The sequence below is a fragment of the Macrobrachium rosenbergii genome, chromosome 25 (assembly GCF_040412425.1).
Source record: "Macrobrachium rosenbergii isolate ZJJX-2024 chromosome 25, ASM4041242v1, whole genome shotgun sequence".
NCBI lineage: Eukaryota > Metazoa > Arthropoda > Malacostraca > Decapoda > Palaemonidae > Macrobrachium > Macrobrachium rosenbergii.
In genome coordinates this window covers 14913340-14933283 of record NC_089765.1, presented here as the reverse complement: position 1 = coordinate 14933283, position 19944 = coordinate 14913340, and the positions used below count along the sequence as shown (strand labels likewise).

The 19944-nt window shown below is 57.5% G+C and overlaps 1 protein-coding gene across 1 annotated transcript; it reads right to left on the bottom strand.

Annotated features, from left to right (window-relative positions):
• Positions 1-337: 337 nt before the first annotated feature.
• LOC136852174 (mucin-2-like) lies at positions 338-18636 on the bottom strand. The gene is made up of 23 exons (XM_067126618.1): positions 18183-18636; positions 17691-17887; positions 17068-17515; positions 16626-16769; positions 16244-16483; positions 15563-15805; positions 15223-15414; positions 14317-14604; positions 13888-14122; positions 12724-13120; positions 12358-12598; positions 11976-12167; positions 11292-11853; positions 10278-10569; positions 8558-9939; positions 8221-8463; positions 7678-7925; positions 6567-7490; positions 4707-4943; positions 3395-4031; positions 2223-2461; positions 1804-2128; positions 338-656 (listed from the first exon to the last, which is right to left on the bottom strand). The coding sequence occupies exons 1-23, from the start codon at positions 18634-18636 to the stop codon at positions 338-340; spliced, it is 8679 nt and encodes a 2892-aa protein (XP_066982719.1).
• Between the last annotated feature and the right edge of the window lie 1308 nt (positions 18637-19944).

The following is a 19944-nucleotide window of genomic DNA, read 5'->3' as shown; positions in this document are numbered from 1 at the left end:
GTGGTGGCTGACCTGCTGGAGTGGTGGTGGGTCCTGCTGTGGAAGTGTGGTGTGAGTGGTGACTCCTGAACTGTTGTGGTGGTGGGGAGTGGTGTCCTGTTGGGTAGGTGTTGGTGACCTGCTGGAGTGGTGGTGGGTCCAACTGCAGGTGTATTGGCTCACAGTGGTGGTGGCTGACCTGCTGGGTGGTGGTAGGTCCAGAAGGTGAAGTTAGGTGGCTGACCTGCTGGAGTGGTAGGTCCTGTGGGTGGCTGACCTGCTGTGTGGGTGTCCAGAAGCTGACCTACTGGGTGGTGGTGGTCCCTTCAACTGTGGGTAGGTGTGGGTGGGCTGACCTTCAACTGGGTGGTGGTGGGTTCAGAAGGGTGTCAGCAGGCGTAGTTGTAGGTGGCTGACCTGCTGGAGTGGTGGTGGGTCCTTCAGCTGTAGTTAGGGGTGGCTGACCTGCAGGGAGTGGTGGGTCCTGAGGATGTAGTTGTGGGTGGCTGACCTGCTGGAGTAGTGCAGGGTCCTGTAGGTAGGTGCTGGTGGCCGACCTGTAGAGTGTTGGTGGCTGACCCTGATGGAGTGGTGGTGGGTCCTTCAGGGTGTAGTTGTGGGTGGTTGACCTGCTGGAGTGGTGGCAGGTCCAGCAGGTGTAGTTGTGGGTGGCTGACCTGTGAGTGAGTGCAAGTCCAGCAGGTGTAAGTCCAGGGTGGCTGACCTGCTGGAGTGGTGGTAGGTCCTGTAGGTAGGTGGTGGGTGGCTGACCTACTGGAGTGGTGGTGGGTCCTTCAACTGTGGGTGGGTGGCTGACCTGCTGCCGAGTGGTGGTGGGTCAGCAGGAAGTTGGGTGGCTGAATTGCTGGAGTGGTGGTGGGTCCTTCAGCTGTATATGTGGGGTGGCTGACCTGCTGGAGTGGTGGTAGGTCCTGTAGGATGTAGGTGTGGGTGGCTGACCTGGAGTGGTGGTGGTCCCGCAGGGGTGCTGGTGGCTGAGCTTGGAGTGGTGGTGGGTCCTGAGTTGTGGGTGGCTGGCAGTGGTGGTGGTTCCAGTAGGTGTAGTTGAGGTGGTCCTGGAGTGGTGGCAGGGTTGCGGTGTAATTGTGGGGCTGACCTGCAGGAGTGGTGGTGGGTCCAGCAGGTAGTTGTAGGCCGTGACCTGCTGGAGTGGTTGTGGTCCTGACCTGGTGGCTGACCTGCTGGAGTGGTGGTAGGTCCAGTAGGGGTAGGTGTGAGTGTAGTGTGGTGGTGGTCCTTCAAGCAGTTGTGGTGGCCGACCAGCAGGTGGCGGCAGTGGGTGGCTTCTGGAGTGGTGGTCCTGAGCAGGTGTAGTTGGGTGGCTGACCTGCGGAGTGGTGGTGGAGTGTGTAGGGGTAGGTGTGGGGTGGCTGACCTGCTATTGTGGTGGTGGGTCCTTCAACTGTAGTTGTGGGTGGCTGACCTGCTGGAGTGGTAGGTCCTGCAGGGGTGTAGTGGGTGGCTGACCTGCTGGTGGTGGGTGATGTAGGTGACCAGCAGGGTGGTAGGTCCGGTAGGGGCAGGGTGTTGGTGGCTGACCCTGATGGAGTGGGTCAAGGTAGGTGTCCCAGCGTGTGGGGTCCAGCAAGTGGTGGGTGGCTGACCTGCTGGAGTGGGTGGTGGGTCCTTCAACTGTAGTTGTGGTGGGCTGACCCTGGGTGGTGGTAGGTCCAGGGTGTGCTGGAGTGGGGTAGGTCCGACCTGTGGGTGGTGACCTACTGGAGTGGTGGTGGGTCCTTCAGCTGTAGTTGTGGGACCTGCTGGAGAGGGTGGTGGGTCCTGCTGTAGTTGTGGGTGGCTGACCTGCAGGGAGTGGTGCTAGGTCCAGCAGGTGTAGCCGGGTGGCGACCTGCTGGAGAGTGGTGGTCCTGGTAACTGTAGTTGTGGGTGGAGACCTGCTTGAGTGGTGGTGGTTCAGAAGGTGTAGTTGTAGGTGGCTGACCTGCTGGAGTGGTGGTGGGTCCAGAAGGTGTAGTTGTGGGGGCTGACCTGCTGGGAGTGGTGGGTGGGAAGTCCAGCTGTAGTTGTGGGTATTGACCCGCGGAGTGGTGGTGGTCCTGAAGATGAGTTGTGGGGTGGTGTCTGGAGTGGTAGGGGTCCCCAGTAGGGGTAGGTGTTGGTGGCTGACCTGATGGAGTGGTGGTGGGTCCTTCAACTGTAGTTGTGGGTGGTTGGCCTGTTACAGTGGTGGTGGGTCCAGCAGGTAGTTGTAGGTGGCTGACCTGCTGGAGTGGTGGTAGGTCCAGAAGGTGTAGTTGTGGGTGGCTGACCTGCTGGAGTGGTGGTAAGTCCAGAAGGTGTAGATGTGGGTGGCTGACCTGCTGGAGTGGTGGTAGGTCCAGAAGGTGTATATGTGGGTGGCTGACCTGCTGGAGTGGTGGTAGGTCCTGTAGGGGTAGGTGTGGGTGGCTGACCTACTGGAGTGGTGGTGGGTCCTTTCAAGGTGTAGCAGGTGGCTGACCTGCTGGAGTGGTGGTGGGTCCTTCAGGGTGTAGTTGTGGTGGCTGACCCAGAGTGGGTCCAGCAGGTGTAGTTGTGGTGGTGACCAGCAGTGGTGGCCCTGAGGGTGTTAGGTGGCTGACCTGCTTGGAGTGGTGGTGGTCCCAGGGGTAGCTGTGGGCTGACCTTTCTGAGTGGTGGTGGTGGGGTCCTGAAGGTGTAGTTGTGGGTGGTTGACCTGCTGGAGTGGTGGTGGTGGTCCAGCAGGTGTAGTTGTGGGTGGCTGACCCGTTGGAGTGGTGGTGGGTCCAGCAGGTGTAGTTGTGGGTATTGACCTGCTGGAGTGGTGGTGGTCCTGTAGGGGTAGGTGGGTGGCTGACCCACTGGAGTGGTGGTGGGTCCTTCAACTGTGGTTGTGGGTGGCTGATCTGGTTCCTGGAGTTGGTAGGGTGGGTTCAGCAGGTGTAGTTGTTGTGGTGGCTGACCTGCTGGAGTGGGTGGTGGGTCCTTCAGCTGTAGTTGTGAAACCAGGGTGGCTGACCAGCTGGGAGTGGTGGTGTGGGTCCAAGGATGTAGTTGTGGGTGGCTGACCTGCTGGAGTGGTGGTAGGTCCTGTAGGGGTAGTGTTGGTGGCTGACCTGCTGGAGTGGTGGTGGTCCTTCAACTGTAGTTGTGGGTGGCTGGGACCTACAGTACAGTGTGGGTGGTAGTTGTGGGTGGCTGATGTAGTTGTCCTGAGGGTGTAGCTGGATGACCTGCTGAGTGGTAGTAGGTCCAGAAGGTGTAGTTGTGGGTGGCTGACCTGCTGGAGTGGTGGTAAGTCCAGCAGGTGTGATGTGGGGTGGCTGACCTCCGGGAGTGGGTAGGTCCAGAAGGGGGGGTAGGTGTTGGTGGCTGACCTGCTGGAGTGGTGGTGGGTCCAACTGTAGGGGTAGGTGGAGTGGTGCTGACCTACTGAGTGGTAACCAGCTGGGGTGGTTGGGTCCAAGCAGTTGTGGGTGGCTGACCAGCCGGGAGTGGTGGTGGGTCCTGGAGGGGTGTAGTTGTGGGTGGCTGACCTTTCTGGAGTGGTAGGTCCTGAGGGGTGGTGGTGGTCCTGAGTGGTGGTGGTCCTTCAAGGTGTGGTGGCTGGCCTACTATTGTGGTGGTGGTCCTGAGTGGTGGTGTAGGTCCAGAAGGTGTAGTTGTGGGTGGCTGACCTGCTGGAGTGGTGATAGGTCCAGCAGGTGTAGTTGTGGGTGGCTGACCTGAGTGGTGGTGGTCCCAGGGGTGTGGTGGCTGACCTGCTGGAGTGGTGGCAGGTCCTGTAGGGGTAGGTGTGGGTATTGACCTAGAGTGGTGGAGTGGTGGTGGGTCCTTGAGTGGTGGTGGTAGTTGTGGGTGCTGACCTGCTGGAGTGGTGGTAGGTCCAGCAGGTGTAGTTGTAGGTGGCATGGACCTGCTATTGTGGTGGTGGGTCCTTCTCAAGCTGTAGTTGGTGGGGTGGCTGGACCTGCAGGGAGTGGTGGTGGGTCCTGGAGGGACCAGGTGAGGTGTGGGTGGCTGACCTGCTGGAGTGGTGGTAGGTCCTGCAGGGGTAGGTGGTGGCTGACCTGCTTGAGTGGTGGTCCTTCAACCGTAGTTGTGGGTATTGACCCTTGGAGTGGTGGTGGGTTCAGCAGGTGTAGTTGTAGGGGCCAGTGGTGGTGGTTCCAGCAGGTGTAGTTGTGGGTGGCTGACCTGCTGGAGTGGTGGGGTCCTGAAGGTGTAGTTGTGGGGTGGCTGACCTGCTGGAGTGGTGGTGGGTCCAGGGGCAGGTGTAGTTGTGGTGGTGGCTGACCTTCAACTGAGTGGTGGGTAGGTTCAGGTTCAGGGGTTGTAGGTGGCTGACCTGCTGGAGTGGTGGTGGTGGGTCCCAAGTCCAGCAGGTGTAGCGTTGTGGGTGGCTGACCTGGTTAGTGGTGGTGGGTCCTAGCAGTGGTGGTGTCCTTCAACTGTAGTGTGGGTGGCTGACCTGCTGGAGTGGTGGTGGGTCCTGCAGGTGTAGTTGTGGGTGGCTGGACCTGCTGGAGTGGTGGTGGGTCCTCTCAAGTTGTGGGTGGCTGACCTGTAAAGTGGTGGTCCTGAGGGTAGCTGTGTGGCTGACCCGCTGGAGTGGTGGTAGGTCCTTAGGGGCAGGTGTGGGGTGGCTGACCTGCTTGAGTGGTGGTGGGTCCTTCAACTGTAGTTGTGGGTGGCTGGCCTGGCTACAGTGGTGGTGGTTCCAGTAGTGTAGTTGTAGGGCTGACCTACTGGAGTGGTGGTGGGTCCAGGGTGTAGTTGTGGGTGGTGACCCTGCAGGGTGGTGGTAAGTCCAGCAGGTGTAGTTGTAGGTGGCTGACCTGCTGGAGTGGTGGTGGGCTCTGAGTGGGCGTAGTTGTGGGTGGCTGACCTGCTGGAGTGGTGGTAGGTCCTGTAGGGTAGGTGTGTGGGTGGCTGACCTGTTGTGGTGGTGGGTCCTTCAACTGTAGTTGTTGGTGGCTGACCTGCAGGTCCAGCAGGTGTAGTTGTGGGTGGCTGACCTGCTGGAGTGGTGGTAAGTCCAGCAGGTGTAGTTGTGGGTGGCTGACCTGCTGGTGGTGGTCCTGTAGGGGGTGTTGTGGGTGGTCCTGTCCTGTGGTGGTTCAAGGTGTGGGTGGCTGACCTGCTGGAGTGGTGGTGGGTCCAGCAGGTGTAGTTGTGGCTGACCTGCTGGAGTGGTGGTGGGTCCCAGAAGGTGTAGGTCAGGTGGCTGACCTGCTGGAGTGGTGGTGGGTCCTGTCAGATGTAGTTGTTGGTGGCTGACCTGCTGGAGTGGTGGTGGGTCCAGAAGGTGTAGTTGTGGGTGGCTGACCCACTGGGGGTGGTGGGTCCTGACGGTGTAGTTGTGGTGGCTGACCCTGCTGGAGTGGTGGTGGGTCCCTTCAGGTGTAGTTGTGGGTGGCTGACCTCTGGAGTGGTGGTGGGTCCAAGTGTGTAGTTGTGGTGGCTGACCTGCTGGAGTGGTGGTAAGTCCAGAAGGTGTAGTTGTGGTGGCTGACCTGCTGGGTGGTGGTATTGTGGGTCCAGACAGGTGTAGTTGTGGGTGGCTGACCTGCTGGAGTGGTGGTAGGTCCAGAGGGTGTAGTTGTGGGTGGCTGACCTGCTGGAGTGGTGGTAGGTCCCAGGTGTAGGTGGGTGGCTGACCCGCTGGAGTGGTGGTGGGTCCAGCAGGTGTGGTTGTGGGTGGCTGACCTGCTGGAGTGGTGTTGTGGGTGACCTGCTTGAGTGGTGGTAAGTCCAGCAGGTGTAGTTGTGGTGGCTGACCTGCTGGAGTGGTGGTGGGTCCAGCAGGTGTGTTGTAGGTGGGTGGCTGACCCAGTCCTTTCCTCAGGTGTGGGTGGCTGACCTGCGGGAGTGGTGGTGGGTCCTGAAGTGTAGTTGTGGGTGGTGACCTGCTTGAGTGGTGGTGGGTCCTTCAACTGTGGGTGTTGGTGGCTGACCACTGGAGTGGTGGTGGTCCTTCAGGGTGTAGTTGTGGTGGCTGACCTTCTGGAGTGGTGGTAAGTCCAGCAGTTGTGGGGTGGCTGACCTGCTGGAGTGGTGGTGGGTCCTGAAGGGGGTAGGTGTGGGTGGCTGACCTGCTGGAGTGGTGGTGGGTCCTGAAGGGGTAGTTGTGGGTGGCTGACCTGCTGGAGTGGTGGTGGGTCAGAAGGTGCAGTATGTGGGTGAGGATGTAGTTGTGGGTGGCTGACCTCTGGGAGTGGTGGTGGGTCCAGCAGGTGTAAGTTGTGGGTGGCTGACCTGCCGGAGTGGTGTAGGTCCTGTAGGGGTAGGTGGGTGGCTGAGGTGGGGTGGGTCCTTCAACTGTAGTTGTGGGTGGTTCCTGTGAGGTCCTTCAAGGTGTAGCTGTTGGAGTGGCTGACCTGCTGGAGTGGTGGTGGGTCCAGCAGGTGTAGTTGGGTGGCTGACCTGCTGGGTGGTGGTGGGTCCAGCAGGTGTATTGTCTGTGGAGTGGGAGGTCCTAGGGTAGGTGTTGGTGGTGACCTGCTGTGGGGTGGCTCCCTTGGAGTGGTGTGGGTCCTGGGGTGGGTGGTTGACCTGTTGGAGTGGTGGTGGGTTCCTTCAGGGGTAGGAGAAAGGTGGCTGACCTGCTGGAGTGGTGGTGGGTCCTTCAACTGTAGTTGTGGGTGGCTGACCTGCTGGAGTGGTGGTGGGTCCAGCAGGATGTAGTTGTGGTGGCTGACCTGCTGGAGTGGTGGTGGGTCCTGTCAGGGGTAGGTGTGGGTGGCTGACCTGTGGAGTGGGTGGCAGGTGACTGTGGGGTTGTGTAGTTGTGGCTGTGCCTACTGGAGTGGTGGTGGGTCCAGAAGGTGTAGTTGTTGGTGGTTGACCTGCTGAGTGGTGTGGGTCCAGCAGGTGTAGTTGTGGGTGGCTGACCTTCTGGGAGTGGTGGGTGGGTCCTTCAGTGTAGTAGTGGGTGGCTGTCCTGCTGGAAAAAGTAAAACCAGCAGGTAGTGGGTCCTGGAGGGTGTAGTTGTGGGTGGCTGACCTGCAAAGTGGTGGCAGGTCCTGTAGGGAGTAGGTGTGGTGGCTGACCTTCTTGAGTGGTGGTGGGTCCTGTAGTTGTTGGTGGCTTGCAACTGTAGTTGTGGGTGGGTGCTGACCTGCTGGAGTGGTGGTAAGTCCAGCAGGTGTGGTTGTGGTCCAGGAGTGGTGGCAGTCCTGTAGGGTGTGGGTGGCTGACCTACTGAGTGGTGGTGGTCCTTCAACTGGCTGACCCTGCTGGTGGTGGTGGGTCCAGAGGGTGTAGTTGGGTGGCTGACCTGGCAGGAGTGGTGGTGGGTCCTTCAGTGTGTAGTTGTGGGTGGCTGATCGGGAGTGGTGGTGTCCTGAGGAGTGGTGGTGGGTCCTGGAGTGGTGTAGTGGGGTGTGGGTGGCTGACCTGCTGGTGGTGGCAGGTCCTGTCAGAGGTAGTTGGGGTGGCTGGCCTGCGGGAGTGGTGGTGGTTCCCTTCAGGTGTAGTTGTGGGTGGCTGACCTGCTGGAGTGGTGGTAGGGGTGTAGTTGGTGGTCCTGCAGTGGTGTCCAGCAGGTGTAGTTGTGGGGTGGCTGACCTGCTGGAGTGGTGGTAGGTCCAGCAGGGGTTGTGGGTGGCTGACCTGCTTTCTGGAGTGGTGGTAGGTCCTGTAGGGGCAGGTGTGGGTGGCTGACCTGCTGGAGTGGTGGTGGGTCCTTCAGGTGTAGTTGTGGGGTGGCTGACCTGCTGGAGTGGTGGTGGGTCCTTCAGCAGTTGTGGGGTGACCTGCTGGAGTGGTGGTGGGTGGTGGTGGGTCCAGCGGTAGGTGTAGGTAGGTGGGTGGCTGACCTGCTGGAGTGGTGGTGGGTCCTTTCAGCTGTAGTTGTGGGTGGCTGACCTGCTGGAGTGGTGGTGGGTCCTGTAGGGTGTAGTTGTGGGTGGCTGACCTGCTGGAGTGGTGGTGGTCCAGGGTGTGGTTGTGGGTGGCTGACCTGCAGGGAGTGGTGGTGGGTCCAGCAGGTGTAGTTGCTGGGTGGCTGACCTGCTGGAGTGGTGGTGGGTCCTGAGGGGTAGTTGTGGGTGGCTGACCTGCTGTTGTGGTGGTAGGTCCTGAAGGTGTAGGTGTGGTGGCTGACCTGGGTTGCTGGGTGGTGGTAAGTCCAGCAGGAGGAAGTTGTGGGTGGCTGACCTGCTGGAGTGGTGGTAAGTCCAGCAGGTGTAGTTGTGGGTGGCTGACCTGCTGGAGTGGTGGTAGGTCCTGAGGGTAGGTGTGGGTGGCTGACCTACTGGAGTGGTGGTGGGTCCTTCAACAGGTAGCTGGGGGGTGGCTGACCTGCTGGAGTGGTGGTGGGTTCCAGCAGGTGTAGTTGAGGTGGCTGACCTGCTGGAGTGGTGGTGGGTCCTTCAGATGTAGTTGTGGGTGGCTGACCTGCTGGAGTGGTGGTGGGTCCTGCAGGTGGTAGGTGGGGTGGCTGACCTGCTGGAGTGGGTGGTAGGGGTCCAGCTGGTAGGTGTAGGTGGGTGGCTGACCTGCTGGAGTGGTGGTGGGTCCTTCAACTGTAGTTGTGGGTGGCTGGCCTGCTGGTGGTGGTGGTCCAGCAGGTGTAGTTGTGGGGTGGCTGACCTGCTGGAGTGGTGGTGGGTCGCAGGTGTAGTTGTGGGTTGCTGACCTTCTGGAGTGGTGGTGGGTCCTGAGGGTGTAGTTGTGGTTGGCTGACTTGCTGGAGTGGTGGTAGGTCCTGTAGGGGTAGGTGTCGGTGGCTGACCTACTGTTGTGGTGGTGGGTCCTTTAACTGTAGTTGTTGGTGGCTGACCTGCTGGAGTGGTGGTAGGTCCAGCAGGTGTAGTTGTGGGTGGCTGGCCGGCTGGAGTGGTGGTAAGTCCAGCAGGTGTAGTTGTGGGTGACTGTCCTGCCGGAGTGGTGGTAGGTCCTGTAGGGGTAGGTGTGGGTGGCTGACCTACTGGAGTGGTGGTGGGTCCTTCAACTGTAGTTGTGGGTGGCTGACCTGCTGGAGTGGTGGTGGGTTCACTAGGTGTAGTTGTAGGTGGCTGACCTGCTGGAGTGGTGGTGGGTCCTTCAGCTGTAGTTGTGGGTGGCTGACCTACGGGAGTGGTGGTGGGTCCTGAGGATGTAGTTGTGGGTGGCTGATCTGCTGAAGTGGTGGTAGGTCCTGTAGGGGTAGGTGTTGGTGGCTGACCTGCTGGAGTGGTGGTGGGTCCTTCAACTGTAGTTGTGGGTGCTGGCCTGCTACAGTGGTGGTGGTTCAGTAGGTGCCAGTTGTGGAGTGGCTGACCTGCTGGGTGGTGGTAGGTCCAGAAGGCGTAATTGTGGGTGGCTGACCTGCTGGGTGGTGGTAGGTCCTGTAGGGTTAGGTGTGGAGTGGCTGACCTACAGGTGGTGGTGGGTCCTTCAACTGTAGTTGTGGGTGGTTTACCTGCTGGAGTGGTGGTGGGTTCAGCAGGTGTAGTTGTAGGTGGCTGACCTGCTGGAGTGGTGGTGGGTCCTTCAGCTGTAGTTGTGGGTGGCTGACCTGCGGGAGTGGTCGTGGGTCCTAAGGATGTAGTTGTGGGTGCCTGACCTGCTGGAGTGGTGGTAGGTCCTGTAGGGGTAGGTGTTGGTGGCTGACCTGCTTGAGTGGTGGTGGGTCCTTCAACTGTAGTTGTGGGTGGCTGGCCTGCTACAGTGGTGGTGGTTCCAGTAGGTGTAGTTGTAGGTGGCTGACCTACTGGAGTGGTGGTGGGTCCCAAGGGTGTAGTTGTGGTTGGCTGACTTGCAGGAGTGGTGGTGGGTCCAGCAGGTGTAGTTGTAGGTGGCAGACCTGCTGGAGTGGTGGTGGGTCCTAAGGGCGTAGTTGTGGGTGGCTGTCCTGCTGGAGTGGTGGTACGTCCTGTTGAGGTAGGTGTGGGTGGCTGACCTGTTGTGGTGGTGGGTCCTTCAACTGTAGTTGTTGGTGGCTGACCTGCTGGGTGGTGGTAGGTCAGCAGGTGTTGTTGTGGAGTGCTGACCTGCTGGGTGGTGGTAAGTCCAGCAAATGTAGTTAATGGGTGACTGACCTGCTGGGTGGTGGTAGGTCCTGTAGGGGTAGGTGTGGGTGGCTGACCTACTGGGTAGTTCCAATGGGTCCTTCAACTGTAGTTGTGGGGAGGCTGACCTGCTGGAGTGGTGGTGGGTTCAGCAGGTGGTTGTAGTGGCTGGCCTGCTGGAGTGGTGGCAGGGCTTTCAGCTGTAGTTGTGGGTGGCTGACCTGCCGAGAGTGGTGGTGGGTCCTGAGGATGTAGTTGTGGGTGGCTGACCTGCTGGGTGGTGGTAGGTCCTGTGTAGGGAGTGGGTGTTGGTGGCTGACCTGCTGGAGTGGTGGTGGGTCTTCAACTGTAGTTGTGAATTTGGCTGGCCTGCTACAGTGGTGGATTTCAGTAAGTGTAGTTGTAGGTGGCTGACCTGCTGGAGTGGTGGTAGGTCCAGAAGGTGTGGTTGTGGTGGCTGACCTGCTGCTGGAGTGGTGGTAAGTCCAGCAGGTGTAGTTGTCAATTGGCTGACCTGGTGGAGTGGTGGTAGGTCCTGTAGGGGTAGGTGTGGGTGGCTGACCTACTGGAGTGGTGGTGGGTCCTTCAGCTGTAGTTGTGTGGGTGGCTGACCTGCTGGGTGGTGGTGGGTTCAGCAGGTGTGGTTATGAGTGGCTGACCTGCTGGAGTGGTGGTGGGTCCTTCAGCTGTAGTTGTGGAGTCAGCTGACCTGCAGGGTGGTGGTGGGTCCTGAGGATGTAGTTGTGGGTGGCTGACCTGCTGGAGTGGTGGTAGGTCCTGTAAGTGTAGTTGTAGGTGGCTGACCTGCTTGAGTGGTGGTGGGTCCTTCAACTGTAGTTGTGGGTGGCTGGCCTGCTATAGTGGTGGTGGTTTCAGTAGGTGTAGTTGTGAGGGGCTGACCTACTGGAGTGGTGGTGGATCTGAGGTATAGTTGGCTGGGTGGCTGACCTGCAGGAGTGGTGGTGGGTCAGCAGGTGTAGTTGTGAGTGCAGACCTGCTGGAGTGGTGAGTGGTGGGTCCTGTGGGTGTAGTTCTGGGTGGCTGACCTGCTGGGTGGTGGTAGGTCCTGTAGGGCTAGGTGTGGGTGGCTGACCTGCTGGAGTGGTGGTAAGTCCAGCAGGTGTATTTGTAATTGGCTGACCTGGAGTGGTGGTAGAGATCCAGCAGGTGTAGTTGTGGGTATGGCTGATCTGCCGGAGTTGTGGTAGGTCCTGTAGGGGTAGGTGTGGGTGGCTGACCTACTGGAGTGGTGGTGGAGTCCTTCAACTATAGTTGTGGGTGGCTGACCTGCAGGTGAGTGGTGGGTTCAGCAGGTGTGGTTGCTGGTGGCTGACCTGTTGGGTGGTGGTGGGTCTTCAGCTGTAGTTGTGGGTGAGAAAGCTGAAGCCTGCGTTAGTGGTGGTGGGTCCTGAGGATGTGTAGTTGTGGGTGGCTGACCTGCCTGGAGTGGTGGTAGGTCCTGTGAGGGTGATTGTTGGTGGCTGACCTGCGGGAGTGGTGGTGGGTCAGCTTCAGCTGTAGTTGTGGGGGCTGGCCTGCTGCAGTGGTGGTGGTACCGAAGTAGGTGCTCGTTATGGTGGCTGACCTGCTGGGGTGGTGGTAAGTCCAGCAGGTGTAGTTGTGGAGTGGCTGACCTGCTGGAGTGGTGGTAGGTCCAGCAGGTGTGGTTATTAGTGGCTGACCTGCTGGAGTGGTGGTATGTCCTGTAGGGGTAGGTGTGGGTGGCTGACCTGCTGGGTGGTGGTGGGTCCTTCAACTTTAGTTGTGGGTGGCTGACCTGCTGGAGTGGTGGTGGGTTCAGCAGGTGTGGTGTGAGTGGCTGACCTGCTGTAGTGGTGGTGGGTCCTTCAGCTGTAGTTGTGGGTGGCGGCTGACCTGCTGGAGTGGTGGTAGGTCCTGTAGGGAGTAGGTGTTGGTGGCTGACTTGCTTGGTGGTGGTGGGTCCTTCCAGCTGTAGTTGTGGGTGGCTGGCCTGCTGGAGTGGTGGTAGGTCTGTGAGGTAGGTGTGGGTGGCTGACCTGCTGGAGTGGTGGTGGGTCCTTCAACTGTAGTTGTGGGTGGCTGGCCTGCTGGAGTGCTGGTAGGTCCTGTAGGGGTAGGTGTGGGTGGCTGGCCTGCTACAGTGGTGGTGGTTCCAGTAGGTGTAGTTGTAGGTGGCTGACCTACTGGGGTGGTGCTGGGTCCTAAGGGTGTAGTTGTGGGTGGCTGACCTGCAGGAGTGGTGGTGGGTCCAGCAGGTGTATTTGTGGGTGGCTGACCTGCTGGAGTGGTGGTGGGTCCTGGCCGATTGTGGTTGTGGGTGGCTGACCTGCTGGGAGTGGTGGTAGAGTCCAGCAGGTGTAGTTGTGGTGTGACCTGGGTGGTGGTGGGTCCTGAGAGGTGTAGTTGTGGGTGGCTGACCTTCTGGAGTGGTGGTAGGTCCTGTAGGGGTAGGTGTGGGTGGCTGACCTGCTGGAGTGGTGGTGGGTCCTTCAACTGTAGTTGTTGGTGGCTGGCCTGCTACAGTGGTGGTGGTTCCAGTAGGTGAAGTTGTAGGTGGCTGACCTGCTGGAGTGGTGGTGGGTCCTGAGGGTGTAGTTGTGGGTGGCTGGCCTGCTACAGTGGTGGTGGGTCCTAAGGGTGTAGTTGTGGTGTGACCTGCCTGGGTGGTGGTGAATACAATGGTGTAGTTGCGGGTGGCTGACCTGCTGGGTGGTGGTAAGTGCAACAGGTGTAGTTGTGGGTGGCTGACCTTCTGGAGTGGTGGAGTGGGTCCTAAGGGTGTACTTGTAGGTGGCGACCTGCTGGAGTGGTGGTAGGTCCTGTAGGGGTAGGTGTGGGTGGCTGACCTGCTGGGGTGGTGGTAAGTCCAGCAGGTGTAGTTGTGGGTGGCTGACCTGCTGGAGTGGTGGTAGGTCCTGTAGGGGTAGGTGTGGGTGGCTGACCTACTGTTGTAGTGGTGGGTCCTTCAACTGTAGTTGTGGGTGGCTGACCTGCTGGAGTGGTGGTAGGTCCAGAAGGTGTAGTTGTGGGTGGCTGACCTGCTGGAGTGGTGGTGGGTCCTTCAACTGTAGTTGTGGGTGGCTGACCTACCGGTGGTGGTAGTCCTGTAGGGAGGTGGAGTGTGGGTGGCTGACCTACTGGGTGGTGGTGGGTCCTTCTACTGTAGTTGTGGGTGGCTGACCTGCTGAGTGGTGGTGGAGTTCAACAGGTGTAGTTGTTGGTGGCTGACCTGCTGGGTGGTGGTGGGTCCTTCAGCTGAAGTTGTGGGTGGCTGACCTACGGGAGTGGTGGTGGGTCCCTGAGGATGTAGTTATGGGTGGCTGACCTGCGAATTGGTGAAGGTAGGTCTAGGGAGTAGGTATTGGTGGCTGACCTGTTGGAGTGGTGGTGGGTCCTTCAGCTGTAGTTGTGGGTGGCTGGCCTGCTACAGTGGTGGTAGTTCAGTAGGTGTAGTTATAGGTGGCTGACCTGCTGGGTGGTGGTAGGTCAGAAGGTGTAGTTGTGGGTGGCTGACCTGCTGGGGTGGTGGTAGATCCAGCAGGTGTGGTTATTGTGTGTGACCTGCTGGAGTGGTCGTAGGTCCTGTAGGGGTAGGTGTGGTGGCTGACCTACTGGAGTGGTGTGATGGGTCCTTCAACTGTGGTTGTGGGTGGTTGACCTGCTGGGTGGTGGTGGGTGCAGCAGGTGTAGTTGTGAGTGGCTGACTTGCTGGAGTGGTGATGCGGTTCTTCAGCTGTAGTTGTGAGTGGCTGACCTGTGGGAGTGGTGGTGGGTCCTGAGGATGTAGTTGTGGGTGGCTGGCCTGTTGGAGTGGTGGTAGGTCCTGTAGGGGTAGGTGTTAGTGGCTGACCTGCTAGAGTGGTGGTGGGTCCTTCAACTGTAGTTGTGGGTGGCTGGCCTGCTACAGTGGTCGTATTAGTAAGGAGTAATTGTAGGTGGCTGACCTACTGGAGTAGTGGTGGATCGTGAGGTGTAGTTGTGGTGGGTGACCCCTGCAGGGTGGTGGTGGGTCCAGCAGGTGTAGTTGTAGGTGGCAGACCTGCTGAAGTGGTGGTGGGTCCTGAGGGTGTAGTTGTAGGTTGCTGACCTGCTGGAGTGGTGGTAGGTCCTGTAGGGGTAGGTGTGGGTGCCTGACCTACTGTTGTGGTGGTGGGTCCTTCAGCTGTAGTTGTTGGTGGCTGACCTGCTGGGTGGTGGTAAGTCCAGCAGGGTGTAGTTGTGGAGTGGCTGACCTGCGGCGGATGGTGGTAGGTCCTGTAGGGGTAGGTGTGTGGGTGGCTGACCTGCTGGGTGGTGGGTGGGTCAGCCAGCTGTAGTTGTGGGTGGCTGACCTGAAGTGGTGGTGGGTTCAGCAGGTGTAGTTATGGAGTGGCTGACCTGCTGGAGTGGTGGTGGGTTCTTTAGCTGTAGTTGTGGGTGGCTGACCTGTGGGAGCGGTGGTGGTTCCTGAGGATGTAGTTGTGGGTGGCTGACCTGCTGGAGTGGTGGTAGGTCCTGCAGGTGTAGGTGTGGGTGGCTGACCTGCTGGAGTGGTGGTGGGTCCTTCATCTGTAGTTGTGTGGGTGGCTGGCCTGCTACAGTGGTGGTGGTTCAGTAAGTGTAGTTGTAGGTGGCTGACCTGCTGAGTGGTGGTAGGTCCAGAAGGTGTAGTTGTGGGTGGCTGACCTGTTGGAGTAAATTTGAAGTAAGTCCAGCAGGTGTGGTTGTGGTGGCTGACCTGCTGAGTGGTGGTAGGTCCTGTAGGGGTAGGTGTGGTGGCTGACCTACTGGGTGGTGGTGGGTCCTTCAACTGTAGTTGTGGGTGGCTGACCTGCTGGGTGGTGGTAGGTCCTGTGAGAGTGGAGTGTTGGTGGCTGACCTGCTGGGTGGTGGTGGGTCCTTCAACTGTAGTTGTGGGTGGCTGGCCTGCTACAGTGGTGGTGGTTCCAGTGGGGTGTAGTTGTAGGTGGCTGACCTGCTGGAGTGGTGGTAGGTCAGAAGGTGTAGTTGTGGGTGACCTGCTGGAGTGGTGGTAAGTCAGCAGGTGTAGTTGTGGAGTGGCTGACCTGCTGGAGTGGTGGTAGGTCCTGAGGAGTGGGTGTGGGTGGCTGACCTACTGGGTGGTGGTGGGTCCTTCAACTGTAGTTGTGGGTGGCTGACCTGCTGGAGTGGTGGTGGGTTCAGGAGGTGTAGTTGTGGGTGGCTGACCTGCTGGAGTGGTGGTGGGTCCTTCAGCTGTAGTTGTGGGTGGCTGACCTGCGTGAGTGGTGGTGGGTCCTGAGGATGTAGTTGTGGGTGGCTGACCTGCTGGAGTGGTGGTAGGTCCTGTAGGGGTAGGTGTTGGTGGCTGACCTGCTGGAGTGGTGGTGTGTCCTTCAATTGTAGTTGTGGGTGGCTGGCCTGCTACAGGGGTGGTGGTTCCAGTAGGTGTAGTTGTAGGTTGCTGACCTACTGGAGTGGTGGTGGGTCCTGAGGGTGTAGTTGTGGGTGGCTGACCTGCAGGGTGGTGGTGGGTCCAGCAGGTGTAGTTGTAGGTGGCAGACCTGCTGGGTGGTGAGGTGGGTCCTGAGGGGGTAGTTGTGGGTGGCTGACCTGCTGGAGTAGTGAGGAGTAGGTTCTGTGGGGGTAGGTGTGGGTGGCTGACCTACTGTTGTGGTGGTGGGCCCTTCAACTGTAGTTGTTGGTGGCTGACCTGCTGGAGTGGTGGTAGGTCCAACAGGTGTAGTTGTGGGTGGCTGACCTGCTGGAGTGGTGGTAAGTCCAGCAGGTGTAGTTGTGTGTGGCTGACCTGCCGGAGTGGTGGTAGGTCCTGTAGGGGTAGGTGTGGGTGGCTGACCTGCTGGAGTGGTGGTAGGTCCTTTAGAGGTAGGTGTGGTTGGCTGACCCACTGTTGGTGGGTAGGTCCTTCAACTGTAGTTGTTGGTGGCTGACCTGCTGGAGTGGTGGTATATCCAGCGGAATTAGCCAGTTGTGGGCGGCTGACCTGCTGGGTGGTGGTAAGTCCAGCAGGGTGTAGTTGTGGGTGGCTGACCACTACCGGAGTGGTGGTAGGTCTCTAGCCAGGGATGGAGTGTGGGGAGGCTGACCTACTGGGTGGTGGTGGGTCCTTCAACTCCTAGTTGTGGGTGGCTGACCTGGGTGGTGGTGGAGTTCAGCAGGTGTAGTTGTAGGTGGCTGACCTGCTGGAGTGAGTGGTGGGTCCCTTCAGCTGTAGTTGTGGGTGGCTGACCTGCGGGAGTGGTGGTGGGTCCTGAGGATGTAGTTGTGGGTGGCTGACCTGCTTGAGTGGTGGTAGGTCCTGTAGGGGTAGGTGATGGTGGCTGACCTGCTGGAGTGGTGGTGGGTCCTTCAACTGTAGTTGTGGGTGGCTGGCCTACTACAGTGGTGGTGGTTCCAGTAGGTGTAGTTGTAGGTGGCTGACCTGCTGTGGAGTGGTGGTAGGTCAGAAGGTGTAGTTGTGGTGGCTGACCTGCTGGAGTGGTGGTGGGTCCTGTAGGGGTAGGTGGGTGGCTGACCTGCTGGAGTGGTGGTGGGTCCTTCAACAGTGGTGTTGTGGGTGGCTGACCTGCTGGAGTGGTGGTGGGTTCAGCAGGTAGATGTGGGTGGCTGACCTGCTGGAGTGGTGGTGGGTCCTGCAGATGTAGTTGTGGGTGGCTGACCTGCTGGAGTGGTGGTAGGTCCTGTAGGGGTAGGTGTTGGTGGCTGACCTGCTTGAGTGGTGGTGGGTCCTTCAACTGTAGTTGTGGGTGGCTGGCCTGCTACAGTGGTGGTGGTTCCAGTAGGTGTAGTTGTAGGTGGCTGACCTACTGGAGTGGTGGTGGGTCCTGAGGGTGTAGTTGTGGGTGGCTGACCTGCAGGAGTGGTGGTGGGTCCAGCAGGTGTAGTTGTAGGTGGCAGACCTGCTGGAGTGGTGGTGGGTCCTGAGGGGGTAGTTGTGGGTGGCTGACCTGCTGGAGTGGTGGTGGTCCTGTGAGGGGTAGTGTGGGTGGTCCAGGAGTGTGGGTCCTTCAACTGTAGTTGTGGGGTGGCTGATGGAGTGGTGCTGGGAGTGGTGGTGGGGTCCAGTGGTGGTCCTGCAGGTGTAGGTGTTGGTGGCTGACCTGATGGAGTGGTGGTGGGTCCTTCAGGTGTAGTTGTGGGGTGGCTGACCTGATGGAGTGGTGGTGGTTCCAGTAGGTTTAGTTGTAGGTGGCTGACCTGCTGGAGTGGTGGTGGGTCCTGTGGGTGTAGTTGTGGGTGGCTGACCTCCTGAAGTGGTGGTAGGTCCTGTAGGGGTTGGTGTTTGTGGCTGACCTGATGGAGTGGTGGTGGGTCCTTCAACTGTAGTTGTGGGTGGCTGGCCTGCTACAGTGGTGGTGGTTCCAGTAGGTTTAGTTGTAGGTGGCTGACCTGCTGGAGTGGTGGTGGGTCCTGTGGGTGTAGTTGTGGGTGGCTGACCTGCGGGAGTGGTGGTGGGTCCAGCAGGTGTAGTTGTAGGTGGCTGATCTACTGGAGTGGTTGTGGGTCCTGAGGGTGTAGTGTGGTGCTGACTTGCTGGAGTGGTGGTGTCCAGCAGGTGTAGTTGTGGGTGGCTGACCTGCTGGAGTGGTGGTGGGTCCTGAGGGTGTAGTTGCGGGTGGCTGACCTGCTGGAGTGGTGGTAGTTGTGGGTGGACCTGCTGGAGTGGTGACCTGGTGGGAGTGGTGGTGGGTCCTCAGTGGTCAGGTGGGGTGGCTGATCCTGAGGGTGTAGTTGTGGGTGGCTGACCTGCTGGAGTGGTGGTGGTGGCTGACCTTCTGGGTGGTGGTGGTTCCTGAGGTGTAGTTGTGGGTGGCTGACCTGCTGGAGTGGTGGGTCCTATAGGGGTAGGTGGGTGGCTGACCTGCTGGAGTGGTGGTGGCTGACCTGACCTGCTGGAGTGGTGGTTCCAGCAGACCTGTGGTAGTTGGTTGGCCTCCTGTAGTGGTGGTGGGCTCAGTGGTTGTGGTGTCTGTGTACAATAAGACTAATCAGTAAAAATAATGGTTCTAAAATGTAAAGGAGTACGTCACAACATTAAAATATAATATAAAAGAAATATGTTCCAATTGTATGATTTTTTTTAGGTAATTTCTTGATTAATATCACCATGGGAAAGAAAAATATAATGTTTCAATCCTAAGAAATCTACATGTCTGCATTGAAATTCTATGACTATTTTTCTGATGTGCATGTCTGTGCTTATTTCTGTCCACTATCTTTTTATTACAACTACCCCTCCATTGACAACTAAAGACAGAACTTACCTGACAAAGTTGTTAGCTGATTATTGACTGCCTCCAATTCCGCCGTCAAATTACTAAGCTCCTCTTCGGTACCGTAGACGAGTACAGTCGCTGTGTCATTAGCCGTATCCACAGCAGTGGTCAAGTTCTCCGCTTCGGATTGCGTGATGGTTAGCTGACCCGACTCAAGGAGTGCTGTGAGATTCTCAGAAAGAATAACCATACATTCGAGACGGACCAGACTCTCCATGGTACCATCTAGAGTTAACATCGCAGTGTTGAGGTCATCCATGACCTGTGTTAATACATTGGCGACACTTCCCTCAAGTTTGTTTTCCGGGTTGAAATTACAGTAAGGATTAATCGTGAGTGTATCATTTTCAAGGGTACCTATGGCAAATGTTGCCTCCCTCCTGTGTCGGCGAAGTGTTTCGGCAGAAGATGCTTGAGCCCTGTGCTTGATGTTTTCGCTCATTCTGCTGAGTACATTCACTGAATTTCGCAGAATACTGATCTTTTTTAATACTCCATTTCTCTTTTCTTCCGAAGTGTTGTTGTTGGTTAGGCCTGGGGGTACATCAGATACGACATGTCATGAAAAGGAGTTGTTGTTCATCTGAAAATGATGTGTGATCATCACCTCCATTCTCAACAAATATAGACAAGCATTTGCAATCTGCTGTTGGTGTCTGTTTGAACAAAACTGTCTTGTAACTTGAAAAATACTTACTTCCCAAAACACTGTCAGTTGTCCTGGGTTCACTTTCTTCAATCACCTCCTGAAGAAGCTCTTCAAAGGCTTGCTTGTCTTCAGAGTCGCCAAAGTAGCCCGCAACATTGGCAGATGCCACCTGGTTTATCATCCTGTTCAGACAGTCGTATGTGTTGGACTTTTCCACAGCTGACATGCGGAAATCTTCTATCAGTGTCTGTGTGACATAGGACACACTGCCACTTAAATGCCCACCCGTGCAATACGGTCGTAGGGTCAAAATACCTGAAGTTGAGTCGAAGGAAACGTCGGAGAAGTCTGTCGATCGCTTCCTACGTGTCCTGTTCTTGTTCCTCAACGACTCCAAGACCCATTTCAATTTCTGCCTGACGCGGTCCCTCGTCTCCGTCCTTTCCACATGGTCTTGGGATTTCCCGTCTTCTGTTAGTGCGAGGCTGGCATCTTTTCGGATCGTTACGGAAGACCCGTCGCTGTGTTTGAGTACGTTGCCTCCGTAATCTGCAAATATACAGTGTCAGTTAGTTTCAGGATTTGACATGCAAACTGTGGGAAAATATGCATGGATAAATATATCAGAGCACAGGTTTAATATTAATGCATGTTGGGTTCAGTGGTCATCTTACGTTCACCATTTTCTTTGACCACTGACATCAACCACTGTTGAGTGGTACACTAATCCTCTTTCCCAGGAACTAGAGGGGCAAAACATTGTATCTCAGTTGTACAGGCATTTTCCGCATCTCCTGCCATTTTGTGTTTAATTTCTAAGGAGTAGTAATTGCTAATTAGAACATCAACACGCATTTAACAAAGAGCCTCTTTGATACTCGACATTTCTTTCCTAATATCAGTCAGTCCAGCACATTGCTCAACTGTTTTATTTAAATTATTCACTTTCCTCTGCTAATTGAGTGCATTTATTAATTTTTTACATTTTCATATGACCTTTACCATTTCAACTGTACTTTCATAATTTTGTGAAAATTGAATAATGTTTTTGACAATTATGCCGCATGATTTGATTATGTTTATAGATACCTTGAGTTTTTG

What these genes read in the sequence shown, in the direction of transcription:
- LOC136852174 (XM_067126618.1), bottom strand. Translation starts at nt 18,636, where the DNA reads ATGAGCGAAAACATCAAGCACAGGGCTCAAGCATCTTCTGCCGAAACA. An exon ending in GAACCACCACCACCCAGAAG is followed by an intron (nt 17,516 to 17,690) that starts GTCAGCCACCAC and finishes CTACACCCTCAG; the next exon opens with GACCCACCACCACTCCAGCA. An exon ending in ACCCACCACCACTCCAGCAG is followed by an intron (nt 4,944 to 6,566) that starts GTCAGCCACCTT and finishes CTGGACCTGCAG; the next exon opens with GTCAGCCACCAACAACTACA.